Source organism: Gekko japonicus, unplaced genomic scaffold (assembly GCF_001447785.1).
Source record: "Gekko japonicus isolate JY-2015 unplaced genomic scaffold, Gekko_japonicus_V1.1 scaffold3461, whole genome shotgun sequence".
Taxonomy (NCBI): domain Eukaryota; kingdom Metazoa; phylum Chordata; class Lepidosauria; order Squamata; family Gekkonidae; genus Gekko; species Gekko japonicus.
Genome location: NW_015171605.1, coordinates 73,395 through 93,817, shown reverse-complemented (window position 1 = coordinate 93,817; position 20,423 = coordinate 73,395). Strand labels below are relative to the sequence as shown.

Below are 20,423 nucleotides of genomic sequence, written 5' to 3'. Positions count from 1 at the left end.
TTTGACATCTAGCCTGTGCTGCCCTTGTATTATGAAGACCATGAGCAGAATGACTGTTAGATCGCTGTGTACACTCTTAAAGTAAGCCAACTTAAACAACTAATTAATCATCACCAGCACTTTATGAATTTGAATTACTTATAACTTGAATTGTTTTTAGATGATTTTATGTGGATTTTAATTGTTATTTATGTATTGCCTAATGTGAGCCGCCCTGAGCCTGCTTTGCAGGGAGGGCGGGGTACAAATCGAATGGATGGATGGATGAATGGATGGATGAATGAATGAATGGTTAAAGGTGATAAGGGAGTGGAAGGGGCTTCCACACAGAAGAAGCCAGACTTACGTCCAGGGCTTTTTTTGTAGAAAAAGCCCAGCAGGAACCCATTAGCATATTAGCCACACCTAAACTCATTAGCACATTAGGCCGCACCCCCATGCTACCAGAAGTGTGGTCATCCAGCCACACCCACCTTTTGCTTGTTATTGTGTTTACCTTGTTTGTGGTCAAACCCCAGGGCCTTTTTTGTAGCAGGAACTCCTTTGCATGTTAGGCCACACACCCCTAACGTAGCCAATCCTAATGAGTTTCTGCTGTTGGGCGTGGCCTGTTATGCTAATGAGTTCCTGCTGGGCGTGGCCAACTCGGGAGCCAGATGGAACTCCGTTCCTGTGCGTTCCTGCCCCAAAATAGCCCTGCTTACGTCTACACTGAACCGAAGTACCTTTTCCCAGATCAGATAGTCTCACTTGACTTTGACTTACACCCCTGACCTGGATAACAGCCCTGACCTCTTGTCAGATCTCGAGAGCTAAGCAGGGTAAAGCCCTGGCTGGTATTTAGATGGGAGATTCCCAAGGAATACCACGGTCATGTCGTGGAGGTAGGCAATGGCAAACTGCCTCAGAACATCTCTTGTCTTGAAAGCCCTACAGGGCACCAGAAGTCAGCTGTGACTTGATGGCAAAAAAGCAACTTGAAGTTTGGCACTGAAAGTATAGATTTAACCACAGCTCGTAAGACAAACGTCTGCTTCTGTGAAATAACAACGTGCTACATATTTAAGATCACTAAAGATAAAACCGAGATTGTAAATCACTGCAAATTTACCTGGCTAGCATGATCTGCGCTCCCGACTTCTGGATGGAGACGCACAAGGTGCTTCACTTTCCAGTGAGAAGCACAGTGCGTTTCGTTCTTAATTGCACATAAATTACTGTGATTATTGTATCGCTGGGGGGGGGGGAGAATGCATTTATCTGTTAATACCTCCGAGGAACAAATGTGAGCAAAGAGATTTATGCATTACATCCAAAAATAATGCCGAACAAAGGAATTTATGCATGCAGCGTAAGATGTATCGCACTTAAGAGTAATGGAAGGAAAATAAAAAAGGCCGGCCGTAGATCTTTAACCCCGAGAAAACCGAAATAGTCTATGCACTTGCCAGATTCTTAGCAGACACGCTCTGTTTGAAACGTGAATTCCTGTGTCTGGATCCGTGGCTTATGAACCTGGAAAGCCATCTTAGCCCGGGTCTGCTGGAGAACCGTTTTGCTTTGCACCTGGCTGTGGCCCTCCAAACAATGCGTAGCAGAGAATGTTTTCATTTATTTATTTAGTCAAATTTATACCCCGCCCTCCCAGCCTAGGACGGCCCAGGGCGGCTTACATAAAATCAGCAAAAACATTTAGTAATATAATAAAACATTTAAAACAGTATTAAAACACTTATAATTCCCTAAAGTGCTAGATTATAATTTCATTGAAGATGCCGGGAATCGAACCCGGGACCTTCTGCGTGTGTCCTATCGCTAAGCTTCAGCCCACCCCCAAATATAGAAAGTTAATTGCAAAGAAGAAGAAGAACAGATTGGATTTATACCCCACCCTGAAGGAGTCTCAGAGCGGCTTACAAACTCCTTTCCCTTCCCCTCAATGCAACAGACAACCCTGTGAGGGAGGCGGGGCTGAGAGAGCTCTGAGAGAATCTGCCCTTGAGAGAACAGCTCTGAGAGAACTTGTGATGGACCAGGGTCATCCAGCCAGGTGCAAGTGGAGGCATGGGGAATCAAACCCGGTTCTCTCAGATTAGAGTCCGCGCATTTAACCACTACACCAAACTTGTTCTCCAAGCATGCTCTTTGATGCCCAACAGGTAATCCAGTCCTGGTCATCTGTTGCAGGGCCCCCCCAACCTTTCTGAGCCTGCGGGCACCTTTGAAATTCTGACACAGGGTGGTGGGCACAACCACGAAACAGCTGCCATGGGAAGGAGAGCCAACCACGAAACGGCTGCCGCAGGAGGCAGAGCCACACACAGAGGAAGCCTGAGCACCGGGGAGGAGAGGTAGTTCTAAACATATGCCGGAAAGAGAACACCGCCAGCACTGAGGGGGCAGCTGCCACTGAAACGATGTTTTAATCTGCCCAGACATTCGTATCTCCAGCAGCCAATCAGAAGCCCTGCTGAGCAGGTGCCCCACCTGGCCCCACCCACTTTATAAAAACACTTGACGAGTGCCGGGAAAGGTGTCAACAGGTGCCAAAGGGCCCACCAAGCTCCACCATTAGGGATCCCTGATCTTTTGCTTCACGTTATGTGTCATTCTGTGTCATTCTGTGGGTCCCAACAGAAAAGTATTCGTCCCAGGGTTGCTACACAGAGGCAGACAATGGCAAACCCCCCTCTGAATGTCTCTTGCCCTCAAAACCCTGTGGGGTTGCCGCAAGTCACCTGTGACTTGACAGCAAAAAAATAATAAATCAGATCATCCGATTCCCACGATTGGCACCAGGAGCTTATATGGAGCCGATGACTCTTTATTACACAGCGAGTGGAAAGTGTCCGAGTAGCCCCGGAAGCTCAAGCGGCATCCTCGGTCCTTCGGCGGCTCAGCCTGTCACTTTGGATCGCTCTGCTCATTCGACATCCGGTTCTTAAAGCGTCTCTGCCCTGAAGAGGCTGGAGCCAGATGGGCAGACATCAGCCCGGGGGGGGGGAAGTAATTCTTTTCCATGGGTATGAAGTCCTCCCGGAAAAATCACACAGCGTTATCTGGATGCCGAAGGGGAAGCCGGTGGACTCTGGCGCTTTGAACCAAATCAATGCCGCTCTCAGTGTATAACCAGCAGAAGCCTGAAGCCACAGTAAGAACTGAGTACTGCATACTTCACAAGTAAGGCTCTTGCCGTGCATATTTTAAATGCGATGAGAGCTCAAAATAGCCACGCTGGGCCAAACTGACAGTCCTTGTTGTCCAGCATCCTGTTTCCAGAGTGGCCGACCAGAAGTCACACGGAAACAGGCCTGTAGCTACAGTGGGCATTTGGGGGCCCTGCCCCCTCAATCAAAAGCCCTGCCCCACAAACAGTCATGCCAGAAACCTTATTTTTGAGGAACTGCCCCCCAACTGCCTGCTGCTGGCAGCGGCCAAGGTGAGAGCACCACAGCTTGCCCACAGGCTCCCCTCTCCCTCCAGTTGTGGGGGGGCAGCATGCGACCCAGGAAAAGACAGCTCCAGAGGGCATCTAAATGGCTTTTGAGTTCCACAGGGCAAGAAAGCTTAGAAGGGCACTCAGGAGCGGCACCTCCAATGAATCTCCAACAATCCCCCTTTCTGCTAGCCCCGTCCTGCTGCATGCCACTTAGGTCATGGTTAGTCTTTCAAAAGCATTTTCACGAGCCTTTGGGAAACTACAATTTAACTGCCCCCTTAAACATTCAAATGCCCCTTGAACAAAAAAATCCTGGCTACGGGCCTGCATGGAGGGCCACAAGCAGACAACGGCTCTCCCCCGGATAACTGTTCCCCAGCATCTGACTAGAGATATAAAATTTCCGGAAATTTTGAAGCTCGGAAAAAAACACGTTTTTTTCCCCGTTTCTTTCCGAGAAAAAACAGAAATCTTCGGAAAAATGGAAAAAAATGCTACACTAGCACTTCTTTTTTCTTTTCCAGATTGAAAGTCATCCTGTTACTTAGGAACATAAAATATGACAAGGGACGTTTTTACTTGGCATGAAATTATCACAACTAGCATATTAGAAATATAGTGTATCCAAACAATTATTACAAACAGAATACCCACCCACATGCAAAAACAAAACTGAAACCTTTTTCTTTTCCTGTCACAATAGCACCTCCTAAAGGAAGAAATGCATCTTGTTCTTGCATTGGAGAGTTCAGTTTGTAACCTAGGACTTGCTTGTCCTCAGTGCACAGAAATTAGATCAATCTGATACCATACATATTTTTTAGAAATGATTTGGGGGGAAAAATATTTTATTCATCATGTTAAAATAAAATGTTCCATAACCAATTCTTTTATTTTATTTTTTCAATTTTTCCAATTTTTTGGAAAAAAACAAAAAAAGGCTTCAGGAAAAAAAAACGGGAAAAAAACATTTTTTTCCAGAATTTTTCCGGTTTTTTCTGGGCCTTCACATCTCTACATCTGACCGTCACAGGCTTTCTTCCTGTGACCTGGATGTCATTTGGTTATCATGGCTAACCAGCAACAAAAGGCTAACCCTCTATAAATCAAGATGGGTAGCCGTGTTAGTCTCTCTGTAGCAGTGGAAAAGAGCAAGAGTCCAGTAGCACCTTAAAGATTAACAAAATATGTGGGAGGGGAGGGGCTTTCGTGGGTCACTCCTCCCTTCTTCAGATACAGCTAGAATGGGAGTCCATCTGCCCTATAAATGTGTCCAAAGTTGAATATCCTATCTTTTAGAGCAGGGGTCCCCAACCTTTTTAAGCCGGTGGCCACTACTGGAATTCTGGCACAGGGTGGTGGGTGCGACCAGAAAATGGCCACCAGGGGAGGTGGAGCCAACGACAAAATGGCCGCTGCAAGAGGCGGAACTGCACACACAGAGGGAGCCCAATGTGGGGGGAAAGGGAGGTAATGTTAAAAACAAAACCACTGGGAAAGAGGAGTGAGAAAGAATAAGACCAACCCTGTGGTAGCAGCTGCTACTGAAACAATGCTGTTTTATCTGCCCACGCAATCACATCTCCAGTGGCCAATCAGATGCCCTGCTGGGCAACTACCCCACCTGGACCCACTCACTTTCTTAAAACACTTAGTGGGCATCAGGAAAGGTGTTGGCCAGCACTGCGTTGGGGACCCCTTCGTTACAGCGCATTCCTTATTCCACCCCCCCTTCTCTCATTTGAGGAATGCACAACTCACTGGAATGCCCACTTACTATAAAGCTTCTAATCCAAGGCATGCATTCGAAACCGAAAATTTGGAACAAAAACGAGCAGAGAACGAATTGTACCATGGCACACTGTCACGGCAGATGAGAACCGTCTATTCTTTTTCCAAACCGAAATTAATTTTAAAAAAAAAAAGCCGAAGGTTTAACACACCTATCACGTCGCCTTACGCTAAATCCGATCGCTTAGAACAAGAAGAGGGGACAAAACTCTCAGGATACTGAGGGAGGGAGGAGGAGTCAGTGGCTGAGTGCAACCCCTTTTACGAGTTCCGATGGATGCCTTCGCACGACAGTGACTAATCGTGCCGCTGATTAATCCGTGCGGAAGCTGCCAGCCGATGATATGAGACTGGCAGAGGAAGAGGAGGAGGAAGAAGAAAATTCGTTTTTCGGCTCCCAGGTGCCGAAATAAAGCAAAAGTGTCAAAGCAACTGCAAAAGCAAATGCATTTCAGTGTCAAAGAACTGCTAGCAATCCCTAGATCACCACCATACAAATGAACAATTGCGTTACCTTTTCCCCACGGTGTTTATGGAGTTGGCAGCATTCCGAGCCGCGAGAGATTTCCTCCTCGACAGCTTCTTGGTGGAGCCTCTGTCATCGGCACCGTCATCCTCTTTCTTCGGCGGGCTGCCTCCTTTGCTGTTGAGGTCCCTTAGCACGTTGTAATTAATTTTACTTGAGATCTTCTTCTGTTCCAACATCTTTTCAATGGCTTCTCCCGCTGTGCTGGCCTGGATCAGCTCCCGTTTCTTTGCCGACTTCTTGGGCTTCATTTAAAATAAGAAAGAAAAGAAGAAGAAGAAAAGGGAAAAGGAACGGTTTTAATTTTGGGGGGACAATCAGAGTAATATCTTTGTGCAGCTGAAGAGCAGGCTGCGGGGTAATTGCCGTTACCTGAATACCAGCTAGTCTGAGACAAGTTGATAGGTAAAAGAATTGTGTTGGGAAGAAGCCACATTAGGTCTTATGATCGCTTCGAGGTGCCAACATTGCAAAGAATCTGGATCCTGGATGCCAGAGCTCATGGTAGAATCATGCAGATTTCTTCTTTCCAGTAATTAACATAAGAAGAACACATGAATGTACAAAGCTGCCTTAGACTGAATCAGACTATTGGTCTATCAGAAGAAGAAGAAGAAGAAGAAGAGGAGGAGGAGAAGGAGGAGGAGGAGATTGGATCTATACCCCACCCTTCACTACCCAAAGGAGTCTCAGAGTGGCTTACAATCCCTTTCCCTTCCCCTCCCCACAACAGACACCCTGTGAGGTGGGGGGGGCGAGAGAGCTCTTTCGAGGACTGCCCTTGAGAGAACAGCTCTGAAAGAACTTATGACCGACCCAAGGTCACACCAGTCGCTCCTTGGGGAATAAAACCTGGTTACATAAGAACATAAGAGATGCCAATGTTGGATCAGGCCAAAGGCCCATCCAGTCCAACACTCTGTCACACAGTGGCCAAAAATACCAGCTGCCATCAGAAGATCCACCAGTGGGGCCAGGACATTAGAAGCCCTCCCACTGTTGACCCCCCCCCCAAGCACCAAGAAGACAGAGCATCACTTGCCTCAGAGTCCCTATCTATACCTTGTGGCTAATAGCCACTGATGGACCTCTGCTCCATATGCTTATCTAATTCCCTTTTGAAGCCTTTTGGTGAAGAAGGACTTCCTTTTATCCGTTCTAAACCGACCGCTCAGCAATTTCATGGAATGCCCACGAGTTCTTGTATTGTGAGAAAGGGAGAAAAGGACCTCTTTCTCTACCTCTCTATCCCATGGTTCTCCCAGATCAGAGTCCATGTTCTTAACCACTACACCAAACTGGCTATCAGGGTCAGTATCATCTACTCAGACTGGCGTTGGCTCTCCGGGGTCTCAGGCAGAGGTCTTTTATATCATCTGCCACCTTACCTTTTAAACTGGAGATGCCAGGGATTGAACCTGGGACCTTCTTCATACCAAGCAGATGCTTTTACCCTTGAGCCATGAAAGACATGAGCCGTGCCGGATCAGACCGAAGGCCCGTCTAGTCCAGCATCCCTGTCTCACACAGGAGCCAACCAGGCAAGAAGACTGTAACAGCCTCTTTCCGCTCGGGCTCCCCAGCAATGGATTTAAAGAGGCACAATGCCTCTGGTTCTGAAGGGCACAGATACACATCATGGCTAGTAGGGTTCATGACTAGTAGTCAGAGATAGCCCTGTCCTCCGTGAATTTGTCCACTCCCTTTTTAACACCTTCCAAGTTGGCAGACATCACCACATACTGTGATGGTTTAAATAGCAATCAAAAGGCCCTCCTTTGGGGGGGGGGGCTGGTTAGTACCAAATAAAGATTTCACCTTGCCGACCATCTGATAGCCCATTTATGAAAGTGTGTGTGTGGGGGGGTTAAATTATTATTTATCTGAAACAGAACTGCTTCCTCCCATGACAGGGCTCTTGGCCTGGATTTAATTTTACTTCTAAATAATGTGATGCTGTTGTTTGCTTCAATGGGTTGTTGTAAGAAGTAGACAATATTGTCTTTTGTAGTATTTGTATTGATACAAATAGCAAGGATTGTATGTAATATAAATTCTACCATTACATTATTTATAAGTAAATTTAAAGAAGAGTCTGTGCATATTTGTTGCCATTTCATGGTATATATTTTGTTCATACCTGGTATTTTTGGCCACTGTGTGACAGAGTGTTGGACCGGATGGGCCATTGGCCTGATCCAACACTGGCTTCTCTTATGTCCTTATGTTCTTATGGATGCATTTCTTGGGCTTCATTATCAATTGCAATTCATCTTGATCTACATCTGTCAGAATATTATTCAGCAAATCAACCAACAAGAGTGTGGGGGGAAAATTGTTAATTGAAAAAGGAGAGGGCGGCTCAGTTTCCTGGCCAGGTTCTAACGTTACATACAGACTCCGGCCAGCCTGTTCACAATCATCCTTCAACCACATTCCATCTGATCAATTCTCTTCTATGCAGGGCTTCTTTTTGTAGAAAAAGCCCAGCAGGAACTCATTAGCATAACAGGCCACACCCAAAGGCAGAAATAAATTAGCATATTAGGCCACACACCCCATGCCTTCCCTTGGCTTGTCCAGGCGCCCCGCGACTGTGGGGCGCCTGGGCAAGCCGACACTTGGACAGGCCAGGGAAGGGGGGAGGCATTTAAATGCCTCCCTGATCCTTCCAGGGGGCCCGTGGCCCGCCTGCCTCGGAGTCGCCGGGGGTCGCTCTCCAGGCCTTCCCTCTGTAGCTACACACGCAGAGGTTTTGGCTGTAGTAGACGTGGCTAACTCTGAAGCCAGCCGGAACTCCGTTCCTGTGCGTTCCTGCTCAAAAATAGCCCTGCTTCTATATAAAGGGGGAACGGATAGACTTTTCAGCTTGCAGGGGGCAGGGATAAACTTTTCAGCTCGCCAGCACCTCACCTCGCACACAGGCACGTGCCGGGTCCCCCCTCTGCTCCCTCCCCCCAGGTTTTTGCTGTTGACAGATCTCTGCAGCCCTTTATTCCTACAACCTGGATCTCTCCCAAGTTGCAGGGAGATACCTCCTGATGAATATTTTTTATAAGACCTAAGGATAAAAATAAGACTCAGTACTCTGACTCGAAAAATATATCCTTTTCCCACTCAGGAAAGCCGACTTAATGGGTTTTTACTAGCTTCACTGTAGGTGTTAAGAAAGCAACAGGAATACCGAGAAGCTTTATAGGCATGGCTGCCCCACGATGCTCGAGAGATTCAGCAGCAGTTTAAGTAAAAGTAGAGAGCTGTGTTCAAGAGTTCCCACGGGACTGCTGTTCTACAGATCGGTGAGGGCAGCCAAGTGGAATACATGGAAGTCGGATATCTGCTGGTAAGCGGGCTCAGGTTAATGCGGGCCTCTGGGAAATAGCTACCCAGAACAACAACAACATTAACTAGACTCAGACTGTGCTACACTGAGAAAGGGTTCCATCAAGAGAGAGAAAATATTAAATATTAGCTCCGATTTCAATGCAGACTCATGAACACAGGACCTCTACGAAGGATGGGCGTAAGAACTGAGAACAAACTGAACGACAAGCGGCCCTCGGACAGGATAAGAGCTACAGTTCATTCCAAAAAGGGCCCCACGCAGACCACGCTTTACGGCAGGGGTCATTTCCTGCAGGAGCGCACAGGAGCGGAGTTCCGGCAGTAAAGAGCCCAGGGGGCGGGCACATGCAACAAGCCCCACCCCCTGCTCCCAGCAGCCCTCAGTCAGAGCAAGAAGCAGCCAATTAAACTGCAGACCCCCCACCCCGGCCCCCTGGTCCAAAACAGTCCAGTGGTACCTTTAAGACCAAATTTTATTCAGGTACAAGCTCTCCCTCCTCTGCGAGGACAGATCTGCATGCCCCCCCCAATAGCTAGCAATCCAAAACAGTCCAGTGGAGCCTGAGCGGTGGGTGTTGCCTTCTGACACACTTCTAGTGATGTCAGGGGGTGTGGCATATGCAAATAAGTTATGCTAATGAGCTCCTGCACCTCTTTTTCTACGAAACGACCCCTGCTTTGCGGTAACCAAAGTTAAGCATAATGATGTGCACCAGCCAACAAATGAAAGTGGTTTCCCTGACTCTCTACCAGCAAGGTGAAAAGCAGATCTCGCAGGTATCTCCCTGGGCAGGGCTTTGCCTAGGAAGCTAAACTATGGTTTTGCTGCATGTCCGTGGCTTTTTCTTTTTTCTTTGGCCACCAAGTAGCAACCGACATATGGTGAACAATGCCCCCTCTACGCTGTGGAGTCTTGTGAGTAAAAATCCTACTTTGGGAGCTACTGGCATTGCAGCTGTGAGCGAGCGATGTGGTTGCTGCATCAGTTAGTTTGCTCCGGAGCCCATCCTTCCTGAGCGAAGACAAAAAAAAAAATGTGTGAGCCGGAGGCTAAAAAACGGTGAGCTGGCTCACACTAACTCGGCTTAGAGGGAACACTGATGGTGACCCCCCCCATAGAGTTTTCAAAGGAAGAGCTGTTCAGAGGTGGTTTGCACTTGCCCGCCTCTGCGTAGCAACCCTGGGCTTCCTCGGTGGTCTCCCATCCAAGCACTAACCAGGACCGATCCTGCTAAGCTCCCAAGATCGGACGTGATCGGGCTACTCAGGTCAGGGTGTCTGTGCTCTTCACTAGGGTTAAAGTGACAAATCACTTTGAGTACTAACTGTAGTTAAACATTATGCCTGCACTGAAACGAAGTATTAGCATTCTGTCAATTTTCTCTGCTTCTCTCTCTCTCTCTCCTTGGCCTATTTATCATCTGCCTTTCTCACTCAAGGTGGACAGTATCAGGGGTGTCAAACATAAGGCCCGGGGGCCGGAACATGCCCATCCAGGGCTCTTACCCAGACACAAGCAACTGGTATATATGGAAATGTAAGGTACTCCCCCTTTTATGGTATCTCTTGGGGGGGAAACCTAGTCTTGCATATGATTAAATACCCTTACTGGGGTTTTTGTGGGTTCCCCAGTAAATTAATTCCTTTCACTGCTAGAAATATATTGCTTTGTTTTTTTATTCGGCTGAGGACAGTGACAGGACAGTATGACTTCTGGCACTCTCATATAATCTCCCCATCTCTCGCAACCCCCCCCCCCCAGGTAGGGTTGTCAAGTGAAATTTCTGCCGGAGCAGGGGACTCCCGGCCGGTGGCTTGTGCGCGTGCGCCTGCACCGCATCCACGTCACCCAGAACTGACGTGGGCACGCCGGGGGCGTGGCCATGACCGTCTGAGGGAAAACCATAGTTTTTCCTCGGATGACCGTGGCCCCGCCCCCAGCATGCCCGGCGTGTCAATAGTTATTTGGGTTTGCCCGTGTCCTTTATAAAGTTTACACCTCTCGTACCTGATATTACATTTTATGGCACACAAGGCCCGACCCAACAAAGTGACATTTATGTCAAGTCCGGCCCTCGTAACAAATGAGTTTGACAACTCCGATGTAAGTCAAGTAACGGTCAACAGGATGGGACGTCTACTGAACAATACGGTTTGGATTACAGAAATCTCAAACAGAGCTGAAACAAGGCATGAGCTTTTGAACATGATAGGCTAAGTGGTGTAGAAGCTGCCTCGTCTGGAGCATGCTCACAGTGATAGGCTGCAATGGGCTGGGTAGGCCACAGTCTTTATCCCTTTTCCAATGTAACTTTAAAAAACAAAAACTCCACTCCCGTCCAGAGCAACAGAAGAAGTTAATCGATGCGTTTGTTTTCGAATGTCTCCTGGCCAATGCTCCCTCTAAGCTGTGGAGTCTTATGAGCAAAAATCCTACTTTATGAGCTACTGGCATTAAAGCGAGCGATTTGGCTGCTGCATAAATTAGCTTGCTCTGGAGCCATCCTTCCTGAGCTAAGACAAAAATGTATGAGCCAGAGGCTGAAAAACTGTGAGCTAGCTCATGCTAACTCAGCTTAGAGGGAACACTGCTCCTGGCAGGTTCCACGAGGCACAAAAATACAAGGCAACGGGTTACCTTAAGAAGTGATGCTAGGATAAGATGTTAACCCTCGAGCAGTCCTTGAAACCCCCCGAGAAAGGAGCAGAAAGGTTTATGTGGTGAGAACAAGGAAGTGGGTGTTCGAGACACGCTTCTGTTCCAGGAGATTTTTTTTTGCCGAGTTGTAAAAATTATTCAGACAGTGCTGAGTCTGTACGATTGTGGCCTGAAAGAGATGCTTTCAGTAATCAGACAATGTTTCGTTGTCTTGTTTTGTTCTCAGGGGATGGAGGTGTGGGAGACGAAATGGCCTTTTAAAAAAAAGTCCCGATCATGAGTTGGTACTTATGTACTAAGTGTACTAAGTACTTATCTGAATATAGATTCAGGTGGGTAGCTGTGTTGGTCTGAAGAAGTGTGCATGTGCACAAAATTTATTTATTTGTTCGTTTGTTTTCCAAATTTATATCCCGCTCTCCCCACGAATAGGCTCAGGGCGGATCACAACAAATAATTAGGCAATTTGGCATCACAAAAAGACAATAATAAATAGTTCATTCAAACATTAAAAACAAGGAATTTAAAAATAGATTGCACCAATTATTGCAGTCTCCAATACTGGTGCCGCTGGATTCTAAATTTGTTTAATCCAGGCCGTGTAGTGTCTTCATCAGGGCAGGCCAACTATTTTTCTGGACGCCCGTCATCTCAACCAAAGCCCTGGTGGAACAGCTCCATTTTACTGACCCTGTGGAATGGCAGAAGGTCCTGCAGTGCCCTGATCTCATGCAGGACCACGTTCCGCCAGGGCAGAAAAGGCCCTGGTTCTGGTTGAGGCTAAATGGATGTCCCTTATACCTAGCTTATAAAGGTAAAGGGTAAAGGTTCCCTTGCTCGAAAGCCAGTCGAGTCCGACTCTAGGGTTGCGGTGCTCATCTCCGTTTCAAAGCCGAAGAGCCAGCGCTGTCCGAAGACGTTTCCATGGTCATGTGGCCGGCATGACTAAACACCAAGGCGCACGGAACGCTGTTACCTTCCCACCGAAGTGGTACCTATTTATCTACTTGCAATTTCTTGCTTTCGAACTGCTAGGTTGGCAGGAGCTGGAACTAGAGATGGGAGCTCACTCCGTCATGCGGCACACTCGGGTCTCGAACTGCTGAACTACTGACCTTCCACAGCCTGCAGTTCAGCGTCTTAACCACTTGAGCCACCGCAGCTCCTTTACCTAGCTTATACCTAGACTAAAACTTTGTTGGTCTTAAAGGTGCCACTGGACTCAAATGTTGTCCTGCCCACTTGCTTGGAGCCTTGATTGGGAATCATGGTGGGGAAGCTTCCTTGGCACACTTTTCATGGGAAAAGCAGAACACACCGTTCCGTTTCTATGACAAATAATCAGCGTCCTTGTGCCATTCATGCTATAGGGGAACAGCCACTGTTGGCAGACCACTGCTACGGGTACACCATTCTTAAGCGGACATTTAAACTGTGGATGACAAACTCAGATCTTTTTTTAAAAAACCACACAAATGTACAAAGGAACCTGGCTCAATTAGGATAACACTGGCATGCCTCAACAACAGCATCAGCCATGGGAAGGGCAAAATTACCCAAAGTCTTCAAAAGGAAAAAAAAATGGCTCTCAAGGGTCTAGCGTCAGAGGCTGGGTGCAGGGGAGGGAGGGAGTGACGGAATGTATTGTATTCAAAATGGGAGTTCCTTGACAGCAGAGCGAGAAATTTTGAACAATCCTGCAAATGTAAGATTGCCGTTCTGTACAGGCAGGGTCGCCGACTCTGGCTTGGGAAATTCCCGGCAATTTGGGGGTGGAGCCTGGAGAGGGCGGGGTTTGGGGAGAGGCGGGATCTCAGCGAGATATAATACCATACAGCCCACCCTCCAAAACAGCCATTTTCTACTGAGGAACTGGTCTCTGTGGTCTGAAGATCAGGTGTAATTCTGGGAGGTCTCCAGACCCCATCTGGAGGCTGGTAGCCTTAGCCGCAGGGCAGGTGAAGAAGAAGAAGAAGAAGAAGAGGAGGAGGAGGAGGAGATTGGATTTATACCCCGCCCTTCACTAACCAAAGGAGTCTCAGAGTGGCTTACAATCTCCTTTCCCTTCCCCTCAACACAACAGACACCCTGTGAGGTAGGTGGGGCTGAGAGAGCTCTTTCCAGAACTGCTCCTGAGAGAACAGCTCTCACAGAACTATGGCTTGCCCAAAGTCATCCAGCAGCTGCAAGTGGAGGAGTGGGGAATCAAACCCGGTTCTCCCAGATTAGAGTCCACGCACTGAACTACTACACCAAACTAGAAGAGAAAATGTATATAACTAATCAGATCAAATCAAGCCTGAACTCCCCCTAGGAGCTAAAACGACTGAGCTGAGGTTATCTAACTTTGGTCACATTGTGAGAAGACAAGAACCACTGGAAAAGACAACGATGCTAAGAAAAGTTGAAGGAAGCAGGAAAAGAGGAAGGCTCAACTGGAGATGGATGGACTCAATAACGGAAGCCACAAGGGCCCTCACAGCACACAAGGCCTGAGCGTGGCTCTTAATAACAGGACAGTTTGGAGGTCATTAATTCATAGAGCTGCCATAAGTCAGAAGCCTCAGTTGGCTCCGGCCAACTTGTCCTATCTTTATTGTCTTTTCTAGTGACTCCACCGCTACAGTACAGCAATTATTCACGAGTGGATTTTCTCGTCCACATAGGAAAACATAGTTGCAAACTATTGCTAAAGAGTAGTATCTGGCGACGTGTGGAAGCAGCCCTGGTCATAGAATCCTACTCAGGTCTAATCAGTAGGGCCTACTCCCCAGGAAAGTGTTCTTAGGGAAGCACTGCTGAAAGCCTGCACACCCTGCCAACTTTCTCACACCGATCTGGAGCCCCAATCTTCCACAGTTTGAGCAGCCTTTTTTGTCTGAGAACTGATCTTCCTCATACAAAAGGATATATATAATATAGCTGAGGAGATTTGGGATATATGATTGCTGTCACTGCTACTAGAATAGAATCATAGAGTTGGAAGGGACCTCCAGGGTCATCTAGTCCAACCCACTACACAATGCAGGAAATTCACACATACCTCCCCCCTCCACACCCCCAGCGACCCCCGTTCCATGCCCAGAAGATGGCAAAAAAACCCTCCAGGATCCCCAGCCAAACTGCCCTGGAGAAAAATGGCTTCCTGATCCCAAAGTGGCGATCAGCATTTCCCTGGGCATGTAAGAAACGGCCACAAGAACTAAGCACTGATGCAGCCCTTCCTGCCCTCCCTCTCATGATTTGCCCAAGTTCACAGAATCAGCATTGCCATCAGATGGCCATCTAGCCTCTGTTTGAAAACCTCCAAAGGAGAACCCACCACCTCCCGAGGAAGCCTGTTCCGCCGAGGAGCCGCTCTAACTGTCAGGAAGTTCTTCCTCATGTTTAGCCAAAAACTCTTCTGATTTAATTTCAACCCGTTGGTTCTGGTCCGACCTTCTGGGGCAACAGAAAACAATTCCACACCATCCTCCAGATGACAGCCCTTCGAGTACTTGAAGATGGTTACCATATCACCTTCTTTTCTGAACAAAGCCAACAGGACTGTGATGCTAAACCCAAAGCCAGTCGGGGCGACAAAAAGGCTTATGACAGAATGTTTCCGCCCAGATGCCAGGGAGAGAGAGAGTGGGTGACCCCCTGGAATGCGTGTTAGACGGGCCCGCCTCATTCCCACAGTGCTGTCAGTGCAATTCTCGTGTGAGGTGTGTGTGGGGGGGAATCACCAAAAGATCACTGAAGCGGGGAGTGTGGGAAACACTGGGCGAGAGGAGGGAGGAGAAAACGTTTGCGAAATGCCACCTTCCCTCGTTTCCACTCAGCTGTAGTAATTAATACACACATTACATGCTTTATGAAGGGTAACACGCACATTGCTTCAAATTACTGTAATGGATATTGTGCTCTGCTCCTCGTAGACAATTCCATTATGGAAACATGAAATGGCGTTTAGGCCGCTGAGGGGGAAGAAAAACCGAAAGAAGAAAACAAAGCATTTGGGAAGGGTGTTTTTTTTGTGGTTTTTTTAAAGTGTGTCCTCAGGAAGGTCCAAATCTTGCAGGCGTGTGATTTGCTTCAATACAGGATTGCCAACTTCGGGTTTGGAAAGACCTGGAGATTTTAAAGGGGGAGGGGGCAGGGAGAATGGGATTTAGGGAGGGGAGGGAAGTTGGCAGGGTATAAAGCCTTGAAATCCGCCTTCCAAGGCAGCCATTTTCTGCAGGAGAAGTGGAATAAATGTTTTGAATAGATAAATAAATAAGCAATTTTTGTTCACTGGAGATCAGGTGTCATTCCAGACGATCTCCAGCCCCCACCTGGAGGTTGGCAACTCTACTTTAATGCAATTAAAATATTTGTTGCTACACTTTTATCCCCATACTTCATACAAACACTTGTAATCTTCCCTAGCAAAGAAAGGAAGAATTACAGCCCCCCCCAATAAGATCGCTACCGAAAAAGCTAAGCTTTAGGTTCACTGCAAATAATACACAGTGGTATATTCTTGTGCTTATTTTCAAAAGCTACCATAAGGCAGATTCGGCGATACTGTGAAGTCTACTAAGTCTGTCCTCGGAAAATAAAACAAAATCCCAGCGGCACCTTAAAGACGACCTACATTCATGAGCTTTCGTGAGCCCCTTATCTCAGGAAGTAATCTGTCACTCACGAACGCTCGTACAGAAATAAAGGTCGCCCTGACATAGACCGGGCAAGCTCGATCTCGTCAGATATCGGAAGCTAAGCAGGGCCGACCCTGGCAAGTATTTGGATGGGAGACTTCCAAGGAATACCAGGGCCGGGAGGCAGAGGCAGGCCATCGAACCACTTATCTCAACGTCCTCCATGCCCCAGTAGGGGTCGCCAGAGGTCGCCATGACTTCCAGGCACGGGCGTGTGCACACACACACACACAAATGTAAAAATACCAAAAAAAGAAAAAAGAGAGAAAAGTCGATAGTTTTAGGTGGGTAGCCATGTTGGTCTGCAACAGAGGAGCAAGGTTTGAGGCCGGTAGCACACATGAACACACAAGAAGCTGCCTTATATACAGAATCAGACCTTTGCTCCATCAGGATCAGTATTGCCTACCCAGACTGGCTGCAGCTGCCCAGCATCTATAAGCAGAGGTCTTTCACATCGCCTACTGCCTGGTCCTTTGAACTGGAGAGTCTGGGGATTGAACTTGGGACCTTCTGCGCGCCAAACAGAGACCAACAAGATTTTTCAGGGCGAAAGCTTTCGAGAGCCAAAGCTTTCTTGACGAAGGGAGCTCTGACGCTCAAAAGCTTATGCCCTGAAACTCTTGTTGGTCTTTCAGGTGCCACTAGATTTAGATTCAGATTTATCTATCGTTTGGACTATTCTTGTTTTAATTTATACTCCACCTTTCCCGTGGGGACTCAAGGCAGACTACTAGTACAATCAAAACTTGCAGCCAATCAGGGAGCAGATTACAAAATCAGATAACATCACTCAATCAGGAGACAGATTGCTGGAGAGAACCAGCCGCACAGAACTGTGCATCGGAAATAAAACCGCCCAATATTGCACGCGCTCTGCTTGTTCCCAAAATACTCTTACCTTATGTTCTTTATAAATCCCGAGTTCTTTCTCCTTTGCTATCCTCGCTTCTTTTTCTGGAACGGGAAAGAAACAGAGAAGGAGCATGACGGCACAGGTGTAATCCAGATGATATTCTGGAAGGCTATTAACTTTTTTCCCCCCTGGTTGTCAGCTATCTGACTGGTTAAACTAGCAGCTAAAATATTTTTTACATCATTTAGCACAGCTGAAAAAAGAAGAAGAGATTGGATTTATACCCCGTCTTTCACTACCCAAGGGAGTCTCAGAGCGGCTTATAAACTCCTTTCCCTTCCCCTCCCCACAACAGACACCCTGTGTGAGGTAGGTGGGGCTGAGAGAGCTCTTTTGAGGACTGCTCTTGAGAGAACAGTTCTGACAGAACTATGGCTTGCCCAAGGTCATCCAGCAGGTGCAAGTGAAGGAGTGGAGAATCAAACCCAGTTCTCCCACACTTAACCACTACACCAAACTGACTCCTTTGAAAGCACCGAAGAAAAAAAAGCTTCTTATGTGCTGACTTCAGATTTGCATGACTGTTTTTTTTTAAAACATAAACCTCAAATGAAAATCCACATGGTCCACCGATGAATGGTAATTTTTAAACAACAACAATCTGGCACGTATATAAATCCTTTCCAGGTTCAGAGCACTTTAAGAGCTTGTTATGGTCTGTACAACAGCCTCATAAAGTATCTAGTATTACTATCACCATATTATCACCATAACAAGATGATGATGGAGAAGAAGAGATTGGATTTATACCCTGTCCTTCACTACCCGAAGGAGTCTCAGAGCGGCTTACAAACTCCTTTCCCTTCCCCTCCCCACAACAGACACCCTGTGAGGTAGGTGGGGCTAAGAGAGCTCTCTCGAGAACTGCTCATGAGAGAACAGCTCTGAGAGAACTGTGACAAGGAGTGTAGTGTAGTGGTTTAAAGTGCTGGAGACCCAGGTTCGAAAGACCATTCTGCCCCGAAGGCTTGCTGGGGGACCTTGGGCCGGCCAGCCTAACCTACCTCACAGGGCTGTTGGGAAAATAAAATGGAAGAGGGGAAGGGTTTTGTAAGTCATTTCTGCCCTACCCCCATGGGAAGAAAAAGTGGGGTACAAATGAGGCATATAATATAATATAAAAATAAATGAAACTTATTGCATGTGGGGGAGCTGAAACTGAGAGGCAGAGAAAAAGAGAATTGTAACTCTAGTCCTAAAAACTTCCCAATTGGCCTGGATTAACAGACAGGACTTAAAAGCCAAGAGTGTATAGCTTTCTAAGAGCAAATGGTTTTACTCACTGGGGTGACAAGGGACACAGTTTAACATACATGGATGAATGAGATAGGCAGGCCTAAGGCCACCAAGTGGTTAGTGTCAGAGGCAGAACTTCATTCCCAGCCCATTCCCTGAGCCTAGGTTTGCCAAATCCAGGCTGGGAATTCCTGGAGATTTTTTTTGGGGGGGGTCGAGACTGGAGTAATTTGGGTTTGGAGAGGAAAGGACCTCAGTGGGGTATAATTAGGGTTGCCAGATATGGGTCGGGAAATACCTGGAGAGTTTGGGGGTGGAGGGCAGGGGAGGGACCTCAGCAGGGTACAGCTGAGAGCCAGTTTGGTGTAGCGTTTAGGAGTGCGGACTCTAATCTGGGAGAACCGGGTTTGATTCCCCACTCCTCCACATGCAGCTGCTGGTGTGACCTTGGGTCAGTCACAAGTTCTTTCAGAGCTGTTCTCTGAAGGGTAGTCCTCGAAAGAGCTCTCTCAGCCCCACCTACCTCACAGGGTGTCTGTTGTGGGGAGGGGAAGGGAAAGGAGATTGTCAGCTACTCTGAGACTCCTTTGGGTAGTGAAGGGCAGGGTATAAATCCAATCTCCTCCTCTTCTTCTACATTGCCATAGAGTCCACCTTTCAAAGTGGCCATTTTCTCCAGGTCTCATTTTCTCCATAATCTCAGATCTGCAGCCATCCCCTGGAGGGTGGTAACCCTAGGTATATTGCCATAGAATTCCACAATCCAAAGCAGCCATTTTCTCCAAGGGGAATTAAACTCCGTTGTCTGGAGGTCAGTGGCCATTCAAGGAGATCTACAGGTCCTCCCTGGAGGATGGCAACCAGGTATGAGCCCCTACCACCTCACACAGCCCATCACAGCAATCACAGCTCCATGTCTTATCTGAGGAACTCTTACAATTACCCTGCAAACCATTGTGATTCTCCTACAGATTTGGATGCGGTGGGGGTGGGGGTGGGGCAAGCGGAGAGAAAGTGCAGCTTTGGCTGAGGCCACAGGGAGAATCGGGACCAATGGGAAATTTAAACCCGGAATAAGTATGCAGCGACAACTAAAGTCCTTTTTTAAAAAAAAAACCACACATCAAAAAATAACGTGTTTAAGTCTACAATTAACTGCTCAATCACGTCAATGACTGTTTTCAGACCCAACACTTCACAACATGAATCACCAGAAAAGGAGACTTTCAATCATCCCGCTTACCCTTTTGTTCTTTCAAATAATCTGCATTCTCCTTCATCCAGAGTTCGGCTTTTATTTTGGCTTCTGTTTCGTTAAGTATATACTGGGGAGAAGAGGGGGGAGAAGAAGTGTGTGTTTAGCAACTCGCAATGAGAATCGGCAAAGCAACCTCGCAGTTCGCTTCCGGAGCCACTCATCTTCTCTCCATCCCCTTTCTGCCTCCTCCGTAGGGTTGCTAGTCCCCAGGTCCCAGCGGGGGTTCCCCTCGTTTTTGTGGCTTCTGGCCGGTGGGGGGAACCCCGCCCCCAAGCAGCCACCTGAAAGTGATGTCATCATGTCAGCGACGTCACAGGTGACCCTCTGGTTTGAATACTCTACGGTAAATTTGCTGTCAAACCGTAGAGTTTTGCCCTCAGACCATAGAGTTTTGCCCTCAGACCAGAGTGTCGCCACACAACATCGATGATATTACAACAATGCTGTCCCCATCAGAAACACCCCCCAAATCCCCACCACCAGCAACAAGGTAGGGCCTGGCAGCCTTATTCCTCCGCAAGAACCACCTGGGGCTTTCAAGCAGTATCAGTGAGGGAAGAGGGAAAGA

General features: G+C 47.5%; 1 protein-coding gene across 1 annotated transcript in view; it reads right to left on the bottom strand.

The window, feature by feature from the left end:
• Positions 1 to 5,740: 5,740 nt before the first annotated feature.
• The window catches only part of LOC107117752 (transcription factor IIIB 90 kDa subunit-like), a gene marked incomplete at its 5' end in the record, with an annotated part of 78,874 nt that continues 64,191 nt past the window's right edge, over positions 5,741 to 20,423 (bottom strand). The window contains 3 exons of the mRNA XM_015419915.1: positions 5,741 to 6,001; positions 17,347 to 17,402; positions 19,841 to 19,922. Coding sequence (XP_015275401.1) covers positions 5,741 to 6,001; positions 17,347 to 17,402; positions 19,841 to 19,922 — 399 coding nt within the window. The remainder of the gene's footprint in view (positions 6,002 to 17,346; positions 17,403 to 19,840; positions 19,923 to 20,423) is intronic.